Source organism: Schistocerca serialis, chromosome 11 (assembly GCF_023864345.2).
Source record: "Schistocerca serialis cubense isolate TAMUIC-IGC-003099 chromosome 11, iqSchSeri2.2, whole genome shotgun sequence".
Taxonomy (NCBI): domain Eukaryota; kingdom Metazoa; phylum Arthropoda; class Insecta; order Orthoptera; family Acrididae; genus Schistocerca; species Schistocerca serialis.
In genome coordinates, this window is record NC_064648.1 from 48,348,688 (window position 1) to 48,375,080 (window position 26,393).

General features: G+C 40.9%; 1 protein-coding gene across 1 annotated transcript in view; it reads left to right on the top strand.

The window, feature by feature from the left end:
• Nucleotides 1-26,393, top strand: part of LOC126427112 (zinc finger protein 726-like) — a 122,951-nt gene that overhangs the window by 40,741 nt on the left and 55,817 nt on the right. Inside the window, 2 exon segments of the mRNA XM_050089334.1 lie at nt 5,211-5,303; nt 6,344-6,433. Of these exon segments, the coding sequence (XP_049945291.1) occupies nt 5,211-5,303; nt 6,344-6,433 (183 nt within the window).

The following is a 26,393-nucleotide window of genomic DNA, read 5'->3' on the forward strand; positions in this document are numbered from 1 at the left end:
TGCTGTATTTGTTTCGCACACATTGTACCACTCAATTAGCTTTTTACAGCAAATGCCATGAGAATCTTTGAGTTCAGTGGCCCAAAAAATAAATTTGTTATGCCACTGCTTTTGTAGGGATAAACCTGTGGTACTGGATGTGGTGAATGCAGGTAGGAGATTTCAGAAAAATCATGAAAGAACAAATGTGGATGTAACAGGAGGGAAATGGCTGTAAAATTAACTTTGGTAGCGTGTATAGATGTTCAGTGACAACTGTAATTGTACCAAGAGTTTGACTGCATCATTACACCATTTGACTAGGGAAAGTGGTGGAGAGTAAACGAGCTGTGAATTTGTAGTCCAGTGCAGATAAACAAGTAGTCATAGCTTTTCACATCAAAAGTTATTCCTTATTCCTGTTCATTATAGTGAAAAATTTGTTTTTAGTTTTGTGTTACTAGGACAACAACCATGGGTGTCCAGATGGCATATACGTGAGTTGTTTTTTGTGACTTCTGAAGGATTGCTAAGGATGCAAGCAAAACGATTATATTTATTTTTATTTGTGTATATGTAGGACAAATTCACAATTACATTCAAATGTAAAATAATTAAATTTGTAAGTTACATAGCATCCATAATTCATTACATAATGACTGTGACAGTGACACTGGAGAGAAGCAGAAAGTCCTCATGATATCTACATGTTTTATATTTTGTACAATAATGATAGGGCATTGTTTTTCAGAATGAAGGAACTTTTATTGAAGGAAAACAAGTGGACTTCTTGGCTTCACCTGGGTATGCATTTACTCCAGTTCTCACCACCTCGACCTCCATTATATTTCACTCCATTCTCTGTACATGTCCCTCCCCTTTCCCCAGGGGCCTTTTAGAGTGACTCATTAGCTGAGAAGGTCAATGTGATGGTATACTGATGCCATGTGAAATTGTAGGTCCCCCTGGTGCTTCAAGTGTCTGGAATTTGGGCATGTCTTTGCATTGCAGCACTAACCCCATCTCTAGAGATTGTGGATGAGTATCGCTTGCAAATGCTGTGTTTGCATCTCTCCCATTCTTTGTCCACTGAGGAAAACACCACACTCCTTACCCAACAGATTACACTGTTTTCTAGATAGTGAAGAAGATACAAGAATACAGGACTCAGGACAAACCTACTGGCAAAGAGGCCAAACAGAACTGCAAGCCCTGTTCATCCCTCATCATCACTACCCTGGATGTGTGCCCAGATCGGCTGACATCATTGCTGACTGTAGTGCTTTTGCCTTTCATGTCGGCCCTGACTCCCTGCCACATGGAGGCATCAACAAGGCAGTCCAGAATATAATTACAGCCATTCATTTGGCAGCTGATTTAGCAATCCTCTGTTTCTTGGACGTGCTCTGACAGAAGAGAATACATTGGTGGTCATCAGAAATTGTAGAGGCCATTAGTGATAATAGGTGGGCTCTCCAGCACTATAAGTGGCACCAATCAATGGAGCATGTTATTTACTTCAAGTGTCTTCATGCCTGGGTCTGCCACCTGATGAAATGATGTAAACAAGAATGCTGCGAGCAGCCTGTTTCAACCATCAGACCATAAACCTCTCCTTCGCATGTTTGACCTAAGATGAGACATTTCTATATATACCAGACACTAGTAGGTGTATCTGCTATTGCCTTGAAATTCCACTGTCTTCACTGACCCAGGCACCATTGCCAACATTTTTCTCTACATATGCTAGAGTCTCAGCATCTGAGATTTATCAACATGTTTTTCATGTTCTTAAGCAATGGGTGGAGTAAAAGGAATTACCTTTTACTGTGTGCCACCTGGAGCTGTATAAAGCTCAATTCACGGAGTGGAAATTCATCAGTGTCCTTGCCCTCTACCCTGGTACAGCCCCAGGGCCCGGTCACATTGACAACCAAATGATCAAGCACCTATCAGTGGATTGTCAGCATCATACCCTTGCCATCTGTAACTGCATCTGGACCAAGGGCTAGTTCCAATCACAACAATTAGAAAGCATCATTGTCACAGTGCGGAAACTGGGTAAGCACCTTTAGAGATGAGCAGTTATCGCCCATTAAGTTCCACCAATGTTCTCTGTATATTGCTTGAATGCACAGTGAGCTGACAGCTGTGTGGCTCCTTCAGTCTCGTGGTCTTCTGGCTGCATCACAGTGTGGTTTTTGGCAAAGCTGTTTCACTACTAATAATGTGGTTTGCCTACAGTCTGCCAGCCAGTCAGCTTTTGCCCAGTGTCAATGCATTGTAGCAGTCTTCAACGACCTGCAAAAGCTGTATGACACCAGCAGGTGACACAATATCCTTGATACCTCACGCGAATAGGGTCTCTGGGATCCACTCCCAGTTTTTATATAGAATTTCGTGTCACAGTGTATATTCTAGGTTCTAGTTGGTGCTTCCACAACACTCCCCATATCCAAGAGAATGGAGTCCTGCAGGGTTCTGTACTGCATATCCTTGTGCTTCTACAAGCCATCAATAGCCACCTCTAGCTGTGAGGTCATCAGTATCACCCTCCCTGTATGCTGACTACTTCTGCCTCTTACTATTGCTCCTCTAGTGTGGGTGTCACTGACTGTAGACTAGAAGGCACCATTCAAAAGAAACGATCATGGTCACTCATCCATGGCTTTTGGTTTTCAGCTGCCAAGACTCATGTCATGGTTTTCTGTCAACATCGTATGGTTCATCTACAACCAGAACTTTATCTTGATCACAAACTACTCAGTGTGGCAGGAACTTACTGTTTTAGGACTAGTCTTTGGTTCTCAGTTGACATGAATTTGCAGTCTTTTGCAGTGTAAGTGAAAGTGCTTGCTGCACCTCAGTACACTTGGTCGCCTGAGTAACACCAACAGGGGTGCACAGTGCACTACCCTTCTGCAGCTTTACAAAGCCATGATCAAACTGTGTCTTGGTTATGGGAGTCTGGCATATGGTTCGGCATCGCCCTCAGCATAGCGGATACTGGATCAGATACACCACTCTGGGGTTTGATTTGCAACAGGAGCCTTTTGAGCTAGTCCTATGGACAGATTACTCATGGAGGCTGGGGTCAAATCATTGTGTACCAGGTGCAAACAACAGCTTCTCAGTTGAACTACCTATGTTTGCAACTCTCCTAAGCATCCAAACTATTGTCCCCTCTTTCCAAACATGGAAGCCTATTTCCCACAATGGTGGCCCAGATCAGGGATTATGATTGCAGTCCACACCCTGTCCCTCCCCACTGAATTCCAGTTATTTCTTCCTCCATCTCTCCTCTGGGCCCACTCATGTACACCTCTGTGAGGAACCCCCTTGGTCACAGCTTTGTCTTGACTCATCATGAGGTCCGAAAGACATGGTCCCTCCTGAGGCCCTCTGCCACTAATTTTTCTCCATTTATGGTACATACCGGGCTTCAGCAGTAGTCTAAACAGATTGCTTGATGGTTGCTGATCACATGGGCTTTGCTTACACTGTCATGGGTCATACTGAACTGCCTTCCTTGCCAGAAGCTGTAGTGTTGTTAGCCATCTCTCATGCTCTTAAGCATATCCTTCCCTCCAGTGGTGGGTCCTTCATCTGCTGCAACCTCTGGACCAGTTTAGAAGCTCTCACCCAGTATTACCCTCAGCATCCCATGGTTATTGCTAATCAGTATTTCCAGTATGCTCTTAAGGAAGGTGGATGCTCAGTGACGATTGTTGGAATCCCTGGGAATGAACATTGCTGGTAGCTAGGCCAAACTGGCTACCAGTAAACCAGCTCTGGTGATGAGTATTCTGGAAACAGACCTCTGATTGGTATTACACCATCAAGTTTTAGGAACCTGAAATATGGAATGGATCACTCTAACTTCAAACTACCATTGATAAGGAAGACTACGAATCCTTGTAGGTCCTTTCATGCAGGCCTCTCAGAAGTATTCTACTGTCCTTTGCCAGCTCCACATCAACCATACCTGACTGACTTGTGGTCATCTCTTCCAGTGGGAGGACACACCCCACTGTCGTCATTCCCATTCAACAGTAGTCTACATTTTGCTGTATTCTCCATCCTTGCTATTGAGACCCATCGACAAGTTGGCAGAACACTGTTGACTCCTCTGCACAGACCAGGCTGTGGCTGTCTGGGCTTGGTGGTCCAGCCCAATTCTCACCCTAGCTGCTCTTTTACACTTATTCCCTCCTGTCACATAGTGTTAGACAAATTAATCTTTCGTCTCTGTACTTCTCTTGCCCTGTCTATATTGCTAGTCTTTCGTAGGCAGTTCATGAGTAAAGTACCTCTGGTAAGTGGCAGGGACTGGGGGATGTATGTCCTCTCATTGCGTTCTGCTGCTTCTGGCTGCTCCCTAAATGGGGCACCTTGTCTGTCTTCCATCCTCTGTGTTCATTTTTTCCTTTTGTCCCTTATATCGGTTTCACTGACCTCTCATAGACATTGGGGTTTTCTTCCTCTGAATTGTGTGTGGTAGGGTCTCTCTTACCTACAGTTGTGTAGATCCACCTGCCTGTTTGAGGAAGGACAGTTGACCCAGTAGTTTGGTGCCTTTAATCATTCAATCAGCCAACCACCTCTGTCCATCTGCTACCCCTCTCTGTGTCCATCTGTTTCTGCCACCTCTCTCTCTCTCTCTCTCTCTGTCTGTTGTTCTTCCGTTCCTCTCTCCACATCATCCTGCCCACTTCCATGGGAGGTTGCTGGTTCTTACCTTCTCAGTATTTTAGTCTAGATAGTAAGTAATACATGTATCTGGCTTGGTTGTAGTCGAACCAGTGGTTTAGGAGGTGATGTAAAACACATCCACTTTTGTACTATGTATGGTTGCTGTGTATGCTGGTAGCTGCTTGGTATGTAAGAAATAATTTTGATCAATATTTCGGGGTCAATCGCTTACTGTTGTGCCTGTCTTCAAGAATAAACAAAGATTCGGTTCCAAATATTTGAAATGTGTCACCACATTTTCTTACTGCCTATTTCAAATTGTTGAATATATGTGATTATTAGTGTTACGGCCATGACAGTTTCTACACAAGATCTGTTTGAATGTTTCTCTCTCTCTCTCTCTCTCTCTCTCTCTCTCTCTCTCTCTCTCTCTCTCTCTCTCTCTCTCTCTCTCTCCTGTTTTCCTGCTCCTCTAAGAGAGAGCCATTTGGAAGAAGACACAGAAGCCTTGATCACTTAACTTTTTTGCTTTTTTTCAGTTTCTTGAAGACCCATTAAAGACTGAAGGACCTAGTGTTTCGCTAAAGCAAGATCCCGAACTGAAACAACATGCTGATGGATCAGAGCATAATGTAAGTTTTCACACAAGCACTTTATTGTGTAGGAAGTGTAGTAAGAATGTCGTGACACAAATATGGGGCATTCAAGCTAAATTATCATGGATGGTGTGCAATTGTAACCTATGATACCAGCTATTTTCAAGAATTTTTGTGGTCTTCCAGTTGACTCTAGTTAGATGTGTTATTTCATGTTTATCACCAATAGTATTTTAACAGAACTTGTAACAAGCATATTTTTACAAACTATTACCATTTTATTAATTTTTTATTATGATTGTATGCAATGAATGCATTAAGTGCATGTTGGGTATCAACAGAGCAAGGAAGACTTCCTCTTGGAAGAAACTTAATCTCGTTATGTCTCTGTGTCACAGTGCTGTAACAGAAGATCTGGAACTATATGTGTTGGGGTATAGTTTAGAGTTCCCAGTCACTATTTACTGTAATATTTACATTATTACTGAAATCCTGCAGTGGCTGTGTGTAATTCCTTCTGATTTCCCTCCAGTACACATGACATAAATGTGCATGGTTTCCCAAAGAGTAGGCTCTGAAAATATTTGTTGAAGAGCAAGAAGCTGTGTAAATAGCATTAAATTTTGTTAATTTTGATGATGATGTAGAGTATGCCATAATCATTTGATTAAAGACTGAAAAGCCCTCTTATTTATTGGTTTACAGCTGGAAGATTATTGAGGTTTCTCTATTATCTGAGTTTAATTTTGAAATGTTGCCACACACCCATATATCAAGTTTGCTTATGGGAGTATGACCATCCGATAGAGCAGGCCATAGTGCCACTGAAATCAGAATGGATTATGTGATAGGAATAGAAAGTGAAAGTATGCCAAATAAATACTACACAATGGCTGATAGCAAAATCAGAGTCATTAGAACTGATTTGGATGAATTGTGACACTCACTCTTCCCAGTTGATTAGAATCTGTGCAGAGTTGGATGATATTCATAAGAAAGGAATATTGAGAACTGTGTCAGAAGTTAGCGAGCAGTTATATTTCAGCATTTTTTTTTTTTTTTTTTTTTTCATGCAGTCTGTTAAAGATCCATTTGGAATATCTTGGTCCACTGATTTTATCAAGGAGGATCCTGAATTGAATTTGGAAATTGTCACTGAGGATATTGTAAGTATTCACATCTCTAATGTATTGCATGTAGTCAAGTAATGAGCCTTTTGTTAATTGTGTAGAGTAAAGGATGTATTACAGTGGAATTAGCAGATTGTCAGTTTTCTGGAACTTTTTGCTGTTCGTAATTGTAGAGTATTTTTTTACTCCTGAACTTGACTATCATATCTGTTATGTGCGGACTGTTGTAAACAGAAGTGGAAGGGGACTGGTTGCTGGTATAATCCTGTTTTCTGTAGCCCTTGTTGATATCAACTATATTGTATAATGGCTGTGTGTGATGGATAAACCTAATTCACATTTATATTAAGTGTAAGTTCTAATAGTGTAGGTCATTTTTCTGTTCTTATCTTCTGTGTGAATAATAGTTATTCTTGATTTTGTCATAAATTTTTTTTGGGTTTTGAAAAAGAGAGATAAAATTTGTATGTTGTAGATCAGCCCTGATACTTAGGCCACAACCTGTACATATTGTGGCAGCTTCGGTTGTGCCTGTTGTATTAGTTACAAATTTTTCAGTTATAGAAAAACCCTGTGTATGGCTTTTGGTGAATGATCGTTCACAGGTGAAGCCAACCTCAACATTTGAGTCCTGGCAGATCTAAAGAAGAAAGATTATTTGTTTAAATATGCTTTATGACCTTGCTAAGGGAAAGAGATGCTCACATTGTTAAACATGTCACAGAAATAAAATTAGATAAAGACTATACAAGCTTACAGGTCAAGGAACCAAACTATCATGCTAGTGACAGCTGACAATATCCCCCCCCAGGGGATCCACAACTCTTTTGTGGATACGTGCGTAGTGAGCACGGGACCCCGAGCTAATGTGGCCTTCCTTTCCGGGCTGCATACCTTCCATTTCCGCAATCTTCCCCCCCCCCCCCCCCCTTATCTTCGCCCCCCCCTCACCTCTGGCTCTTTCCTTCCCTTTCTCCCCCTCTGGGAGTATGGTTTGTGCCTACGTCCGGATACGGACGCTTGTAAATGTACCGCATTCTTCGCCTTCCTTGCTTGTATGTCTTTGTCCTTCTCTTTTCCTTACCTCTTCTCTTTGCCCTTTTCTCCGCTGCGGCATTTGAGACCTTCTTTCCTTTCCCTTTCTTCCTCCCTGTGCGTGTCTGAAGGCCGACCCACGCACTTCCATGCGTAGCCGGTGATGGGGTAACGCATAATTCCCCACCCCGGGTAGACAGGTAGGACAAATACGTACGCCCTGGTAACGGCCAGGCCCACGGAGGGGTGATTACCTGAGCTGATACCTTCCGAAAGTGCCGATTGGTCCCTCCGTCCGTTTGTCGGGAGGTGTGACCTGAGGTGTGAACAATTACCTAAGGCGGGAGTGCCCTCAGAGAGGGCCCCCACAATGGAGGAGCATGTCATCGGAGACGCCGGTAATCATGGGGTATTCTTTCGCAATGGTTTCCTCACCTTCCACTATGTCTGCTCACAAACGTAAGTTCACTGAGTCCCAGCCACAGTCAGTTCTTCCATCGTTGCCACAGTTCCTTGTTGTTTCTCAGTCTGACGAAGGTCACGACTTCTCCACGGTCAACCCTTTCATTATTCAGAAAGGTGTCGACGCAATTGTAGGTCCTGTAAAGTCTTGTTCCAGATTACGGAATGGCACCCTGTTGTTAGAAACAGTCAGTGCCCTCCAGGCACAAAAATTGCTGCGTACCTCACTACTACACACCTTCCCTGTCCGGGTGGAACCGCACCGTACTTTAAATTCCTCGCGTGGAGTCGTTTATACATGCTCCCTCGCTGGACTGTCTGACGAAGAAATTCAGCACTACCTGTCTGACCAGGGCGTAACGGCTGCTCATAGGGTTATGAAAAGGGTTGACTCGAACATCATTCCAACCCGCACTGTCTTCTTGACATTTGACAAAGTTCAACTCCCATCGAAAATCAAAGCAGGCTATGAGATAATTTCCGTTCGCCCCTACGTCCCAAACCCTACACGTTGCTATCGGTGTCAGCAGTTCAATCACACCAGCCAGTCCTGTTCCAATCTGGCCAAATGTGTTACGTGTGGCAAGGATGCCCATGAGGGTGCTTGTCCACCTCCATCCCCTCGCTGCATCAACTGTATGGGTGACCACACTGCTTCCTCTCGAGATTGTCCTGTTTTTAAAGACGAAAAGCTCATCCAGGAAATAAGAGTGAAGGAAAAGGTGTCGACCTTTGCTGCTAGAAAATTATTCGCCAGTCGACAGCCCACCGTGCCTCAAAAAGGAAAATACAGCACTGTCCATGCTTCTCCTCGGCCAACAAAGGAGGCGGCCACGCAGACTTGCGACCTCACCTTTAGTGCCACGGTCGTCAGATCGGCCAGTGCAAAGATCGCCCGTTCAACCTCACCACTTTCGTCTGCCCACTCTCTGGCTCACCCTTCGTCGAGTTCTGCTAAATCTCGAGCCCAAAAGTCAGACACCAAGACTTCGAAAAAAGAGCATACTCGTGAAGAGTTTTTACGTACGGCTACTTCCCAACCATCGGTTCCTCCTTCCTCTAAACATCATACTTCCAAGAAGGCTACAAAGAAACCCAGTTCCTCTCCTTCTCTGCCAAGGCGTGTCCCATCTGCAGCACCACCTGGCGGAAATCACACTCAGCCGTCTTCTGTGTCGCCGAGGCGCACTGCTGGCGGCCGGTCAACCGGCTGATCGCTGGTGGCAGGAGCTGCTCCTGACCAACTTATGGATCAGGATCTTCTGCCTTCCGCTGAATGCCATTCCATGCTGTCGGTCGCAAGCTCTGAGCAGTCGTTGAGTTGACAGCGACCTTGGTCACATTCCTCCATTTTCTGTTCACCCTATGTCCATTATCCACTGGAATATCCGCGGTATTCGAGCCAATTGGGATGAATTGGCGATCCTCTTACGATCCTACTCGCCGGTCATCTTCTGTCCTCAGGAAACAAAGCTGCATCCCCATGACCGCTTTGTTCTCCCTCATTTTCAGTCCGTCCGATATGATCTCCCCTCTGTTGAAGGCACTCCAGCACATGGAGGACTCATGATTCTTCTCCATGAAACTCTCCATTATATCCCAATCCATTTAAACACTTCCTTCCAAGCTGTCGCCGTCCGTCTTTCCCTTTCCGGATACACGTTCTCTCTTTGTACGGTATACGTTCCATCGTCCACACAAATGGCACGAGCTGATCTCCTTCATCTTCTTGGTCAGCTTCCACCCCCATTTTTGCTGGTTGGGGACTTAAATGCCCACCACCCGCTTTGGGGATCTCCACATCCTTGTCCGCGTGGCTCACTATTGCTAGACGTCTTCCACCAAGCAGATCTAGTTTGCCTCAACACTGGGGTCCCCACATTTTTGTCTGCCTCCTCGACAAATGTATCTCATTTGGACCTTGCGGTCGGTACTGTTCCGCTAGCTCGGCGCTTCGAATGGTTCGCCCTTGATGATACACACTCGAGTGACCACTTTCCATGTGTTCTTAGACTGCAGCCTCAACTGCCCTACATGCGCCCACGACGCTGGAAGTTTGCCCAAGCTGATTGGACACTTTTTTCGTCTCTAGCGACGTTCGATGACCGTCACTTTCCCAGCGTCGACGATGAGGTCACACATATTACCGACGTTATTCTTACAGCTGCGGAACATTCAATACCATGCACCTCCGAATTGCCCCGGCGCCCCCCAGTTCCTTGGTGGAACGAGGCATGCCGTGATGCAATACGTGAGCGGCAGCGTGCTCTCCGCGTTTTCCGCCACCATCCTACTTTGGCCAACTGTATCCGCTATAAGCACTTCCGAGCGCGATGCCGTCGCGTCATCCGTGATAGCAAGAAGGCAAGCTGGAAATTCTTTATTAGCTCATTTAACACCTCCACTTCCTCCTCGGAAGTTTGGAGTCGGCTTCGACGGTTCTCAGGCGCACCTAGTTTCTCCCCGGTCTCTGGGCTCACTGTCGCGCATGACACATTAGTGGACCCTGTCGCAATTTCTGACTCGTTGGGTCAGCACTTTGCTGAGATTTTGAGCTCCTCAAATTACCTGCCAGCGTTTCTCCCGAAGAAACGTGCAGCGGAAGTGCAACCTCTTGCTTTCTCCCCTCAAAATCGCGAAAGCTACAATACTGTTTTCTCCTTGCGGGAACTCCAACATGCACTCTTCTTCTCGCTCCTCCGCCCCAGGACCAGATGGTATCCACGTCCAAATGTTGCTGCATTTACCAACCCATAGTCTGCGTTACCTCCTTCGCCTTTATAATCGAATTTGGACTGACAGTACTTTTCCCAGACGATGGCGGGAAGCTATCGTCGTTCCTGTTCCGAAACCTGGAAAGGACAAACATCTCCCCTCTAGCTATCGCCACATTTCTCTCACAAGTAGTGTCTGTAAGGTTTTGGAGCGTATGGTGACTTACCGTTTAACGTGGTGGCTGGAATCCCGCAATCTTTTAACACATGCCCAATGCGGATTCCGAAAGCATCGTTCTGCAGTTGACCATCTTGTTGCTCTCTCCACTTATATCATGAACGATTTTCTCCGGAAACGCCAAACGGTAGCAATATTTGTTGATCTGGAGAGAGCATACGATACCTGTTGGAGGACAGGCATCCTCCGCACACTGTTCTCTTGGGGCTTTTGAGGTCAGCTGCCCCCTTTTCTTCGCGAATTTATGGCAGAGCGCACATTTAGGGTGCGGGTGAACACTATTCTCTCCCGTACTTTCTCCCAAGAAAATGGGGTACCCCGGGGCTCCGTGCTGAGTGTTGTGCTGTTTGCCATTGCCATCAATCCAATTATGGATTGTCTCCTTCCTGATGTCTCGGGCTCCCTCTTTGTGGACGATTTTGCGATCTACTACAGCTCTCAACGGACCAGTCTTCTTGAACGACGTCTTCAAGTATGTCTCGATCGCCTCCACTCGTGGAGCATCAAAACCGGCTTCCGTTTCTCACCCAGTAAGACCGTTTGTGTTAATTTTTGGCGACGTAAGGAGTTTCTTCCACCCTCCTTACATCTAGGTCCTGTCAACCTTCCGTTTTCAGACGTCGCTAAATTCTTGGGTCTTATGTTTGACAGAAAACTGTGCTGGTCCTCCTACGTTTCCTATCTTTCGGCTCGCTGTCTGCGATCCCTCAACACCCTCCGTGTCCTGAATGGTACCTCCTGGGGAGTGGACTGAGTGGTCCTTCTCCGCCTCTATCGCGCCTTAGTGCGCTCGAAATTGGACTATGGAAGCATAGGCTACTCCTCTGCTCGGCCGTCTATTCTTCGGCGTCTCGACTCTATCCACCACCGTGGATTACGTTTAGTGTCTGGAGCTTTTTACACCAGCCCTGTGGAAAGCCTTTATGCTGAGACTGCTGAACCTCCGCTGTCCAATCGGCGAGCAGTCCTTCTGAGTCCGTTATGCTAGCCATCTGTCTTCCATGCCTGCTAATCCAGCCCATGACATTTTTTTCGACGCCTCCTTTGACGTAGGGTATGCAGGCCGCCCCTCCTCCCTACTACCATCGGGAGTCCGCTTCCGTCAACTGCTCCAGTCTCTTTCCTTCCGCTTTCCTAAAACCTTCTTGACAACTTGGGGTACAGCACCACCTTGGCTCCGTCCCCGGATCTGCCTGGTCCGTGACCTTTGTCGATTTCCCAAGGATGGTACCCCTTCACTTGTTTATCGTCGGGCATTTGCTGCTCTATGTGCACAAATGACGGACGCCACATTTATTTACACTGACGGCTCGAAAACATCGTTAGGTGTAGGGAGTTCCTATATTGTTGGCGACACCCCAAATCACTTTCGGCTTCCCGACCAGTGTTTGGTTTATACTGCGGAGCTTTACGCTGTTCTCTAGGCTGTCCACTACATTCGCCGCCATCAGCGGATACAATACGTTATCTGCTCAGATTCTCACAGCTCTCTCCTCAGTCTCCAAGCTCTTTATCCTGTGCACTCTCTGGTCCACCGGATTCAGGACTGTCTGTGCTTGCTCCACCTGGGGGGCATCTCGGTGGCGTTCCTCTGGCTCCCGGGACACGTCGGAATCTGTGGAAATGAGGCGGCCGATATTGCAGCCAAGGCTGCAGTCTCTCTTCCTCGGCCAGCTATTCAATCGATTCCCTTCGCCGATCTACGGAGCGTTCTATGTCGACGTGTTGTTCATTCATGGCACATGCATTGGTCAACACTTACCCATAATAAATTGCGGGAAGTGAAAGCCCTTCCTTGTGCTTGGACCTCTTCCTCCCGAACGCGTCGTCGGGAGGAGGTAATTTTAGCTAGACTCCGGATAGGGCACTGTCTTTTTAGCCATCGACATCTTTTAAGCGGCGATCCTCCCCCACTCTGTCCCCACTGCTCTCAGCTGAGGACGGTAAGACACCTTTTAATTGAGTGCCCCTATTTTAATCCGTTACGCTCCCGTCTACAGCTATCGCCTAATATATCGTCAAATTTTGCAGATGACACGCGCTCAGCCGACCGCGTTCTCAAGTTTATTAGTGCCAGTGAAATGACGTCAGTCATTTGAAGTTTGTTTGGGGACAACCAACCCCTTTCTGTCGCGGATTTTTAAGCCTTCCTTATGCTTTTAGTTTCTCCAATTTTTGACTTTCGTTCCCATTGCTGCTGGTTTTCAATTTCGGTTTTTTATTGTTTCCTAAGTCACGGACCAGGTGCTAATGACCATAGACGTTTTGCGCTCTAAAACAAAAAAAAAAAAGCTCACAGTATGTAAAGGAGTGGAGCTGATTCACAGCTAACAGACCAAGACTTCAGGTCACAGAGACTCCTATTATGCCATTTTGAACAAATTAAAGGGATGCATTAGCATCAAAAGTAGACAGGACAGTATGTGGAACACCAGTAGTGTTGTTCCACAAGAAGGGTTTTACAGAAATAACACCATGCATAGTAGTCAGGGATGTGCAAATCAGAAGATTGGCCAAAACAATGAACTGTAGGCATAGCTGTAGTTGTCAAAGTGGCTGGCTTGTAGTTGGTGATCAGTTACCATGAAAATGCAAAAGGCAGTACTGGCCTTCATATGCAACCCAAGAGATCCCAGGTCGTACAGGATGCCTCCATAGGACCTGGGCAGAGATAGTGCCCACTGCATGGAGTGCTGCTGTCAGTGCAAGTGTGGAGAATAGTGTGTTGCTGGTTGTGTGGCCTGGAAAACCATGTCATGTGGTTGGCACTGAAATCACTGATGTGTACCCCACTTGTTAGTTTGAAATTACGTATGAAATAGTGGTAGTCACCTGAGCGAATCGTACATACAAACTAATCTATTAGTAATTCCCATAATTAGCAGTGTTAGATTAGCATTAGTTACACTTCAGAGGTAAATTCCTGTGGGAGAAGGCTACATCAGATTTGGTGGGTAGCCACTTAGGTGTCAATGGGTTGGAGCATTGGCAATCACCCATTCTTATGCCAGTTCATAAGAACAGGATCAAAGATCAGATCAGCGACATTGCAACTCATAATATTAATTCTCTACTTAAAATAGGAAAATAAAGATTTGATAGATGACTTAGAGAAGCAGAAAATTTTAGAAACAGGACTCCAGGAAATAAGAAATACTACAGAAGAACCATTCAAATCACAAGGCTACTGAATTTACAATGGTAAACCTGGAATAAGGGTTATGAAAGAATGTCCCCAATTTGGAACTGGGTTTATAGTCAATGTGAAAATAATACATTTGATTATTGATTTCCAAGCCACCTCCCCTAGAATTGCAACTTTGAGTTTAAAAATATGTAACAAAATTTATATCATCGTTAATGCCCATACCCCTACTAATGAAACGAATTTTCTAACAAAGACCAGGAACGAAGTGGAAAAGTTTTGGGATCTCCTTGACCAAGCAATAAACCATGTAAATATTAACATTGTTAAGATCCTATTAGGGAACTTCAATACTCAACTCAGAAGAGAAAAGAAATACTGGGATATTATTGGGAAATAGGCTCCACATAAACAAGTTAGAATGGTCAAAGACTTCCTGAAATCTGTAGGGAACACAAACTGATCTCAAAGTACACATACTTCAAAAGGAGGCCAAACAAATGTAAAACTTGGAAACATCCTGATTGGAGAAAAGGAGAATGGCAGCTGGATCATATATTTATGGACAAATTCTTCCACAGAAAAATCTACAATGTTAAAATGCTCAGGCAACAAGCAGAAAATTTAGCCCCATTGAACCGACCTAATAGACATGTCTGGTGGAACTCAGAATATGACAAAATTCATAGTGGAAGACATTGTGCATGGTTAAAATATCAAACACACAAAACAGAAGAAGACACAACCAACCTCAAAAATATCAAGCAAAAGTTCACACAAATTATCAGGCAAACCAAGAGACAATCACAGAAAGATCTAACCGACTCAATAGAAAAAATTACCATAAAACCAATTTCAGAGACTTTTACAAAATGTTTGGAAGACAATTACGAAAATTTGCCCCTGCCACATTAATGCTGGAAAGGGAAGATGGAAGAAAGCCACATAATGACGAGGTAAATGCTGAAATCATGGCAAAAGCATTTAGTAAATTTTTAAATTGTGAAGAACCCCAGGAACTTGTAGCAATTACTACACACACACCCATCAAGACTCCACCTGATCTCATGAATCCTCCAACAATTCAAGAGGTGGAAACAGCACTCAGAGATGAAAACTTACAAGGCGTGCGGAGAAGACCATGTTTTTTGCAGATATGTGGACATATGCCAGTGATATAATTCAAACATCCTTACACATAGCCCTAACAAAAATCTGGATAACAGAAAAGTTTCCCAAACATTGGACCACAGTCATAATCCAACCATTCCACAAAAAAGGAGATAAAAGCAACCCAGGTAATTACAGAGGTATCTCTCTTAGACTGCACATAGATTTTCTCCACAGTCCTATACAAGAGGATCAAACAGCAAATAGAGGAAGAATTAGGTGAATACGAAGGAGGCTTCAGACATTGGAGAAGCTGTGCAGAACAGATCATCAATTTAAAATTAGCCATATAATATTACAAGAAACAAAATGAACCTCTTGTAATAAACTCCATGGACTTTAAAAAAGCACATGACTGTATCCATAGATCTTCAATGTTAAAAATCTTAAGAAATTTTGGGCTCCATACAAAATTAATCAAATTGATAGAACTCACCTTAACCAACACTGTTTGATATGTCAAGTTCAGGGAGGAACTCTGAGCCATTCATCATAAAAGCAGGTTTAAGACAAGGAGATTGTTTGACACTCTTGCTGTTTGAACTGTGCTTTAGAATACATGATGATGAAATGGTACAACATTAACCCAAAGAACATCCAAATTGGAAGATCCAAACACAACATAACTATAAATTGTCTAGGATTTGCTGATGACCTAACTCTCTTGTCCAACAGTATTCAGGAAACCAAACAAGAAATTCTCACTACAGGAAATAGCACAAAAAATTGGTCTTGAAATATCCTTTGAAAATCCAGTCATCATGTTAACTGACCCTACACTCATAAACAAAATTGGTGTAGGAAACCAAGAAATCAAAATTGTAGATAAATTTGAATTACTGGGAGAAATCAAAACACATGAACTCCATGAAAAGCCAACATGGCATAACAGAATAAACAAATTGACTACAACACAATATATCACCAAGAACACCTACAACAAAAAGATCCTGTCAATAGCAACAAAATTAAAGCACTACAAAGCAGTCACTCAGCCCGAAATAACATACACAAGTGAAACCATCTTCAAAACAACTAACACGCAGAAATAGAGAAAATACTCAAAATAGGGAGAAGAATCATCAGAATGTGTATCAACAACTCATACCAGAAAGATAGACACTGGAGAGTAGCTACAAATGAAACAGTCTACAAGGAAATAGAACTGGTAATGAGTACAATCAGGAAGAAAGAATTTCATTTTTTGGACATGTAATAAGAACACCAGAGAACAGGATCATCAGTAGGCCAATAGAAAAATTGTGGAATAGTAAGTGCAACATTAAGTGGATTACAGAAATCAAGGAAGATATGGATGAGCTACAGATTACATTTCAAGACCTAAGAAACAAAACTGACAATCAGGAAACTCACAGACAAAAAAACCAGACTGCAAATGAGAATCAACAGACAGACAATAGGAAGGGTGATTCCTGATGAAGACAGAAGAATGAGACCTGAGAGAATGAACAAATACTGGGCTGACAGGAAACTGAAAAATTCTTTGTAGAGAGTGGGCGAGAGTGGTCCAATGAAGGCCATAAAATGGAAATAATAATTTATTATTATTTCTTTCCTTTCTCAGACGTTATGTCTGGTTAAAAATGGAAAGTGACGCGGACCTTGATCAAGCGTGACTTCCTTTTAACTGTATGGTATATATTACATTGCATTTAGGAACTTTTGGGTTATTACTATTATTATTATTATTATTGAAACTCTTCAAGACAAATTAAGGTTATCATAACTTACTGAAAGAAATTCTACCTGTATAAGCAATTCCTCAGGGTGTTTAAAATCATCGGATTTCACAAGGCTATAACTTTGTCATAAATAAAGGTACAGAATTGGGGTCAGTTTTGTACTTCTATAGATACCTGAGAAGCCTTTATTTACAAAGAAACGAAGATTTTCCCATTGTGAACAATTTATATGCGTGCACATACAACATCAAGGTGCTTTTCACAGCAGTCTTTAGGATCATATTCATCATTTATTGATCACAAATATCGAAACTCTTTTGAACACATTTAAGCATCCAGGCGATAGACTTCATCCGTGCATTTGTAATCATGTCAGTTTAGGAAACTCACTGCTGTTGCCATGTAGCATCATAGTTCAGAGTTGTTGGAAGAGGATGCACATAGGTGGAGCCTTTCACAAACACCCACCAATAAAAAAGGTACCATACTGAGAGACGAAGCAAATTTCAAGGTCAGATCTGCAGCCCCTTATAGTTGATCAATCCCTCGGGCACCTTCTTGTTAAGAAGTGCTTCTTCGTGAAGGTATGCAATGGTACACCACCCATATGAAAAATTATGTTTTTGATCATTTTTTCATCTCTTCTGTTTTTGGCCCTTTTGTGTGTTCCCTAATATTTTCCACTCCCATTGGTTTGTTACAGAATTCCCTAATCTTCAGATTCAGTTCAGTGTTAATCTCACTAAACTGTTAATTACGTTACATATGTTTAATAATTAATCATGATTACTACCAACAAACTTCCTGCACTGTATTGCACAGCACATTACCCTTATTATTGTTACAGCTACCAGTTAGTCTTATCCCTCAAGGATTCATTTTGTACATTTTAAAGCAATCAGAAATGACTTGCTGCTGGAAGAAGTAGACAGTTCGTCATACACTAAATGAAACACACTGCATAAAATTCCTTGGTGTCTGCTTGGATTTAAAATTGAAACAGGGTCAAAAAATCAGTAAACTTGTCAAATAGTGTTCCGTAGTGACAGGTAGGTGCAAGATTCCCTAGGTCAATGAAGAGGTTTGGGCAAGGTGTTCACATCACATTCCTACTACAAGGTTGTATAGGATAAATCCTAGTGCCCTATAAGAGTATCCTATAGGATAGGACTGAGTGAAAGCATGCTAGAAAGCATTCCTGCAAGTTGACACTCAGGAGGAACACTTAGAATTGCAAGGCAGAGAGATATGAGCTTTTTGGTTAACTTGTTCTCATGCTGGTGCCTCCTTAATTATTATCAATCCGAATGCTTAAGAACTTCACTCATGAATTTTCATCCAGTGTGTCATTGATATGTCCTTCTATCTATAAGTCATTTGGATTTGTTTGGAATTGCATGATGTTTGTTTTTGTAAGTATAAAGATTGAATATTTGTTCTGTTGCCTGTAAACCAGCCACAAACATGTTCTATTAATGTCCTGGCTGTTTCTACTATGAATGTTTTGTTTTTTGTTGCTAAGCTAAGATTTAGTTCTTGTAAGTGTAATTCTTTTAGCCCTAGTTTCCTCGAGTAAAGGGAGATCAAGGTTGTAATGTGATGCCAGTCCGCTTCTACTGCATATTTCAGTCATGCTGTAAAGTCAGCACAATATTTTACTAATTACATGGTTATGACCTTTACAAGAAGAGTTCTTGCTTCTGTGATTGATTTGAACATTCATCTGATAAAATTGATGGCTGGTCAAGTATACACTTCCTGACTGAGTGCCGTGGATCTAATTTCAATGGTCACTTTTTCTCCCCAATGTTTTCAGCTGCTGTAAGAAATTGTCTTCATGGCATGTTCACTGTTGGTCTTGGAGCTTATATATTGTCATTTGGAGATACCGAATGGAACTATAGTCACTAGAAAGTGGAGTGCCAAGTTGAGAAATAGGAGCACTGTTGACATACTCATCTGCTTTGGTTCTGTAGAGGGGTAACAGCAGTGGAGGCAGCCAGAAACATTTGTGCCCTGTTTGTGTTTAATGCCATTGGACAGAGCTTTGCAAGAAAATGTTTTTTTTTTTTATTCTAATGAGACTTCTTTTGCTATTAGTGACCTACATTTGGGATTTGATTAAGATCATTTAAATGCATTAATTCACAGTGATCCATGTCATTGTACTTGAGAACTGGCAAATTCGATGAACTTTGATCATTTCATGAACTTCTGACATTTGCGTGCAATGGGGAAGACTCAAAAATAGGGTGTATAGGTACCACATGCATTACACCAAAATCACAAAAATCGATGTCCATCTGTGCTTGATTGTCATCAGTTGGCTTGTGAACAACACTAACCATTCCTGCCCTGTATCATTATGCTGATCAGAAATGGTGGCTTTGTGCTAAAATAACGAAAAAAAGAGAATGGTTGAGCCCAAACAAAGCAGCAGCAAAAAGCATCCATGAAAGATAATGTTGTTCATCCAGAGTGATTTACTGTGAAGTGCTTCCTCAAGGTGTAACCACTGATTACTGGTGAAATTTGTCAACAACTGAGATGTGTTGCAGATGCAGTACATGAATGATGACTAGGAAGACACTACTCCAGGATAAAGCCTGCCCGCAATATGCTACTCTGACAAAAAACAGTACACATGAGTTGGATTTTAAAATCATTTCACACCACCTTATTCACCTGATCTAGCATTCGCAGATTTTCTCCTTTTCTGCTCTCTATTGAACAACCTTCAAGAAACTTCCTTTCCAGATGAAAATGCACACTGAACCTAGCTCAACGAGTTCTTTGCTTTAAAAACCATGTGACTTCTACAGTTACAGATACAAAAAGTCGCCCCAGCATTGGGATACTGCTGTAAATAGTGAAGGAGAACATTTCATTGATTATTAAGGTCTCTCTTCTTTGTATCTGTAGTGTCTATTAACTATTAAACTTCCTGAAAAATATTATGAACCATACAACAATCAAATACTTGCTGCAAATGGATGCATATGCATAACTTTTTTTTTTTCATTCTACTGGTAAACTGTTACCTTTCATCTGTGTCTAACCAGTACATATAATGTTCAAAATAATACTTGGTCTGTTGAGCCCAGTGTCTGGGTACAGATATTGCAAACACAGTTAGGTATTGTACATATCTTTCCGAATGCAGTTAACTCAGTGCATGTGTGCTAAGTGTTCGATGATGAATATTATTGTCTTGAGTTGTCAAGTTTATAAAGGATTTAATACTTTCTCAAAATAATTCTGATCCCCAAGTGAGGTTGTGGCTGAGTAAATATCAGAAAATTGTTAATTTCTTGTCATAAAAGGATGTGGCTCCGTTGAGAGATGACTGTAATCTGTGCACCATTGATTCTTAGAACATTTTGAGTAGTAGTATGTGGGTGAGCTCTGTTGTGACAGGCATCCAACATGAAAGCTAATTATTCTTGTTTTGACGTATTGGTAAGGACAATTTTAATGAACAACACAGATAGTACATTGATGTATTTTGTAGGTTATCAAAATATGAGCATGCTTCTAAAAGTAATTTTGTATGAAGAAAATACAATGAAGAATTGACAGAACCTGTAAAGTAGTTGATAAATTTTACATCATTGTAAAAATGACTGAACTACTAAAATCCACCAATTGATGCTGGAAATAATTTGAATTTTTTGTATGATCAGTAGGCCTGTTAGTTGCAGCGGATAGAGATACAATTATTTCTTAATGGAAAACAACAGTATAATTACTCATTAAAGGTCAGTTGAATCAAAAGTACAATTCAGCTGAGGATAGAGTGATTCCAAGTTTCCTCTTGGGCAGTCACGCATATGCAAAGTGAGTTTCATAAATTGTTATACTAACGTTTCCTTTTCTAAATGATTGACAATGTGTTCACACAATTGGCTGTGTGGAATTAAAGATAGCTCCTGAAAGAAGTTTTTAGAATTATATTCAAATCAGAAATTGTTTGAATTGCACCCTTCGTTAAAAATACAAATACATATGGAATGGGTTAAATTAGGCATGCAATAAGTGTACATAAAACTTGAAATCTGAAAGATAAAAGTAAAAAACTAATTGCATTTCGGATGCAATAGATTCTGTACATGACTCATGCAAATAGCATCATTTCTTAATGCAGTTTTTTATACTCTAAAAAACTAAAACTATAGATAAATTGTACAATTTTAAAACATGAGTTTTTCAATTTTTCATTATACTTCATTTTCTTAATGTTCAAATTTGTTCAGTTCTAACAAAAAGTGCTGTCACTTTGTACTTTGTGAATAAATTGTAGGCTTTGGAATGGGTTTGAAAAACATTACCATAGCTTCTGCATTTTCAGAGATGCCATAGAAATTGTTTTATACCTTTATCATTTAAAATTTCTACAGTGACAAACAATCCAGGATTTATCAGATTAACATGCACATCCTTGCCAGCATCTGTTGCAATTGTGTCTTCAATTGCTGCATTTGATTCCCTGAAAGAATGATTTTATTCTTCTGAATACCCAGAACATCTTTGATAGGTTGCATCCACAATTATGAGAAGTTGTTTGATTTTTTTCAAACTTAAAGCTTGTTTCGACAAGAATATTATGATACCTTAAGTTAGAAAATAATAATAGTTTTGAAAATGAGCAAAAGGTTTAACCTGAATGTAAGTTATGCTCACTCAGTTGTCCAGAAACCATCTTTCAGTACCATAAAACATGGTTTTTGCTTGAATCTGAGTTTGTGCACATTTATAAAAATCTGTAGCTCAGTCAGCATACCATTTTCTGTGTTTCATCTGGTTTCACACTCCTCTCCTCATTGCACCACCAATAGCATCCATCACAAGTTCACCACGACATGCAGCAAAGAATAAGTCCATTTCCGCTTTAAATACTTCCGAACACAAAGTGGATAATGTGTACTTGTTTTCCAATAGGGAAGTACAGCCATCTCAACAGATAGTAAACTTTTTTGAGACATGAGATAGTTTTCCTTACATCAGCTCTGATTTGTATGAGCACACAGCAACATGTGTTAGATCTCATTAGTGATGATGGCATGATGAAATGTTTCCGCAGCATCCAGGTAAAACCTGTGAAGCCTGAACCTGTTCATATGATGAATGAGCAGCTTAACTTGTCTTCATTAATCAGAGAAACATTATCTACAAAGCCTGTCTGTAGATCTCCAGATTTGAGAGATCCATTTTGCACATGTCCCCAGTTCAGCAGATTGTGAATTTTTAATGAAGGAGTGAAATATAACATTTGCTTATCAATTTCTGACACTGCCTCACCAGTGGTACCATTACCTTCTGTATATTTTTGTTGCCTGTCAACATCAGTACATTTTTTCCATTTCATTTTTTTGTCAGTCAACGTCATTATTTAATTTGGAGTGAAATTTAGTAGTTAAAGTTTTTATGCTTTATACATGAATTCACAGTACACATGAATTGACAGTAGTCTACATGTTCCAGTAACTCCTTACCTTATGATAAAATGCTCTTTTCTGTGTCATTTTTCAGTGCATTCACCAGATAATCAGAGTTGGCATGATACCTTCACACATACATTGAGGTGTATTCAAAACCAACAAAATGTGTAATGCATGAAAGTATTTTTTATTTGTACCATTTGAATGCCTGCCTAAAATTGTTTATAAGCTCCCTGAGCTGAAAATACTATTTAGTGTTTTTGGAAAACTCTCTGCATCTTACTCTCAGGATCTTTAAATAATTTAGTATCCCATCTGTCAGGTGCTTGACCGATTGTCATCTCTGCCGTTAAAATAAAAAAAAAAATCAACTGTTTGCTTCTCTTCTTCTGAAACCGTGTTATTCAATTTGTGTTGTTAATGTTTGGTTACTAGTTATGGAAGTTATCGCACTGGAACAATTAATTTGTTTGTTACTGCATATTTCCATGTTGGGCTGTCTGGATGTAGCTATCTTTTCCTGCTTTTCTTAAAGTTTTAGGGGGATCAGTATTAACCTAAACAGGGTTCTGATGATGACACTCCAGTGACATGAGTCCTTTTGCATTTACTTTCTTTGTACAAACTCTTCACAACTCTTTCTTCCTCTTCCTTTATTTTGAGACATTTGCTAAGTTGCTGTCTTTCCTTTCTTCTGAAATCTTGTGATATTTTCTTGTCTTTTTCTCTACATTGAACCAATTGTAATTGATTTGCTTACAGTTTTGGAATAATATATATATCTCCAATTTACTATCCATTATATTTAGCAGAAAGCTACTATTAATAATGTGTAACAATGCACCAGCCTTCATATACAGATGTATTACTATGTAAGGTATTCAGCAAATGAAACTTTCATTGTTTCATCCACAAAATAATTCCCCCATAAAATCTTTGCTTTACAGCACCATATTTAAAAAAAAAATTGTTTAGGTTAAAGTTAACTAACAAAAAATGTAAACTTTGTTCCTGACCTACCTTCTGTGTAGTAAGAATACTTGATGTTAAATTCTTCTTTGGATTACACAACTTAATCAGCTTTTCTAGTTCCATATCTGGCATCAAACATGATGAATTTAAATTACTTTAACACTGTAACAAAACAAAATGTATTTTGTAACATAATCTATGTGGTTCAAGTCAGTACACAGGAAGTGTCGTACTGATCAGTACATTAGGCATGTATTTCGTATCATTGTAACTCTACTTCTAGCTTTCAAAAAATAGATGTGGGAAATTATTTGCCATTTTCCTCCTCAGACAGGAAAATAGCTATCACAGATGAAACCTGAGGCAAAAGCAAAGATAAAGCTTAGAAAATTATATTTTACTCTCGAGCTTACATTCTGGAATGGCTCAAAACTACAAATTTGTCAGACAACATGGCTGACCTTCGCTTAACTTCAAGAGTTAGTAATAGATACAGGAAGGTTAGGAAAGAAGGGCAGGTCACAGAGACCCAAAGAGTGTCACTCACAAGGAAACATCATCAGTTTGCTCTTATATTTTAGAGAGAACAAAAGCATACCATATTTTATGAGTAAGACATTTTTTCTTTGAAAAATTACCTAAAAATTTCTGGTGTATCTTATACTCAAAACTAATATAAAAATAGCCAATGAAATTTTAAAATTTAAATATGATATTGTAGGGCTACAGGAAATAATATGGCAGGGGAATGGGCAGATAGATAAACCTGAGTACTCATTGGTATATAGTGGACCAGAAGAAAGAACAGGCCAACTTGGTACAATGTTTATAATAACTAGAGAAGTTAGGAAAAGCCTTCTAGAATTTCAACCCATTAATGAAAGGATGTGCAGACTCAGACTAAAACGTAAATTTAGGAATATCTCAATAGTTAATGCACATGCACCAACAGAGGGAAAAGAGGATATAATTAAAGAACAGTTCTACGAAGACTTGGAAAAAGTATGCTGTGCAGTACCTAAATATGACCTGATGCTAGTAATAGAAGATTTTAATGCAAAAATAGGGAGGGATGAACATCCATATGGAGTTTCTGGAAAATATTCACTACATGAAGAAAACAATGAGAACGGAGACTAACTATGCCAATTCGCAGCAAGGAATAATATGATTATTAAAAGTACCACCTTTCCACACAAAAGGATCCATCTGGGTACTTGGAAGTCTGCAGCCAATGGAGAAGTCAATCAGATTGACCATATTTTAGTGATTGCACGCCACTCCACGTCAGTTACGGATGTATGGAGCTGCAGAGGACCAAACTGTGATTCAGACCACTTTGTGATAAAATCAGTCTTGAGACTGCCACTAACAAATGGCAAAAGAATGGGAAAGATGATGAAATGGAATACAAACTGAACATCCCTGATGAAGTACTAAGCAGAAAGTTGAGCAATGAAGAGACCACAGTAGTAGGAGTAGATGAAAGGTGGAACAGGTTTGAAAAGCCATTAAGGATGCTGCAGAGGAAATAATATGCATAAGAAGGAACAGAAGAAACCAGGAATGGTTTGATGAAGATTGCAGGTCAGCAATAGAGGAAAAGAACAGGGCAAGAACAAAAGTGCTACAGAGGGAAACCAGAAATAATGTGGAACAATATAGAGAATTAAGGAGAAGAGCTAACAGACTGTGCAAGAGAAAGAAGAGAGTGGAATAAGAAGAAATTCAAGAACTAGAAGAACTAAAGGAACAGAGTGAAATAAGAAAGTTCTTTCATGCCATAGGCAAAATGAAGAATAGATTCCAACCAAAAACAGTGACCTGTTCCAGTAAAGATGGGAAAATAAGGGAGGAAGAACAGATAGTGGGAAGATGGGCAGGTTATTTCAAAGATACACTAAGCACCAGCCTAGAAGATGAAGAGACAGCCACACAGGAGGGAAGAGTGGAGCTGGAAGTAGACAATGAAACCAATGAGGCAAGAAAGCCAACACAAGAGGTCTCCCAGGCTGTGCACAAGTCAACAAACAATCGAACCCATGGGGAAGACAGCATAATTGCTGAATTAATAAAAACTGGTTGTGAGGCTGTAATAAAGGAACTGCACACATTAATATCAGATATATGGGAAACAGAAACTGCCAGATAATTGGAAAATTGGAGTAATAGTCCCCATTCATAAGAAAGGGGACAGAACAGCATGTGAAAACTATAGAGGTGTAACACTCCTAAGTACAGCTTATAAGATCTTCGCAAGTATATTAAACGAAAGGATATAGAAGTGTGCAGAAGGCATACTAGGGGAATATCAGTGTAGCTTTCGACCAGGCAGAGGAACAACTGATCAAATATTTGTGATAAGACAAATGATGAAAAAGTTCTATGAATATGATATAGATCTGCATTTCCTATTCATCGATTTCAAACAAGTCTTTGACAGCATAAATTGGCAAGAACTATAGAGTGTACTGAAAGAAGTTGGTGTATGTGCTAAATTAATAAGACTAATCAGACTGACAATGACAGAAACAAGAGCAAAAGTAAAGGTTCTTAGCAGAACGAGTGAAAGCTTTGACTTTAATAAAGGTGTGAAAGAAGGGGATAGTCTCTCCACTGTTCTATTCAATATAGCCCTGCTTAGTGTAGTAAATAAAATCAACAAAAGAGGCACCATATTTATGAAAACTAGCCAGATATGTGCATATGCTGATGACATTACTATAGTAGGCAGAAATACCAATACACTCCTAGTAACATACCGGGCAATGGAAACAGAAGCCTTAAAAATTGGCCTCATAGTAAATGAAAACAAAACAAAATACATGGTAATGTCACAATCTGAGGCCAGAAGAACCCCTAAAAACCTAAACATCAATGGGATATGCTTCAATGGAGTGTCCTCTTTTAACTACTTGGGAGTCCTAATAACAAATGGCAACAGTATTGGAAAGGCTATAAGGGAAAGAATACAAGCAGGAAACATAGCTTACTTTGCAAATATGCAGCTTTACAAAAATAGCCTTGTTACAAGAAAAACTAAACTGCTAATATATAATTCTCTAGTCTGCCCAGTTATCACATACAGCTCAGAGGAATGGACATTGACAGAGCACGAT